The sequence below is a fragment of the Clinocottus analis genome, unplaced genomic scaffold, assembly GCF_023055335.1.
Source record: "Clinocottus analis isolate CAN_PGR_092001 unplaced genomic scaffold, fCliAna1.0.p SCAF_49, whole genome shotgun sequence".
NCBI lineage: Eukaryota > Metazoa > Chordata > Actinopteri > Perciformes > Cottidae > Clinocottus > Clinocottus analis.
Genome location: NW_027176206.1, coordinates 404848 through 405334, shown reverse-complemented (window position 1 = coordinate 405334; position 487 = coordinate 404848). Strand labels below are relative to the sequence as shown.

General features: G+C 68.2%; 1 protein-coding gene across 1 annotated transcript in view; it reads right to left on the bottom strand.

The window, feature by feature from the left end:
• Positions 1 to 267, bottom strand: part of arsj (arylsulfatase family, member J) — a 7514-nt gene extending 7247 nt beyond the window's left edge. The window contains exon 1 of the mRNA XM_068599642.1: positions 1 to 267. This exon is cut by the window's left edge and continues 44 nt beyond it. Coding sequence (XP_068455743.1) covers positions 1 to 267 — 267 coding nt within the window.
• Between the last annotated feature and the right edge of the window lie 220 nt (positions 268 to 487).

Genomic DNA, 487 nt, shown 5'->3' with positions numbered 1-487 from the left:
CACGTAGTAGTTCTCCAGCTTCACGCCCTGCGCGGCCAGCCGGTCCAGCGTCGGGGTTTTGATCTCGGACCCGTGGTACCCGACGTCCCGGAAGCCCTGGTCGTCCACCAGGATGAACACGATGTGCGGCTGAGAGCCCGCTCCTTCTGGCTCCTTCCCTCGGTGGCGCAGCGCGGCGTCCCAGGTGTCCCACGGCATTTGAACGCTCCACGTCTGGGACACGATGAAGCCGAGGAACAAACTGACCGGAACCCACAGGATCAACATGTTGGACCCGGACCCGCAGCTCCGGGCGCGCTGCTGCTGCTCAGCGGGGCGGCGCGCGCGGGCGGGGACGCGCTGCACATGTCCACGGGGGACAGCAGCCCGGGTCCGCGTGCTGCTCAGTCCACTGACAGCCCCGCGGTCCGGACCGTGGACCCGGAAACCCAGAACCCAGAACCCGAGCAGCTGCTAGAGCTCACAGTCCAGCGCGGGGCAGCGAACC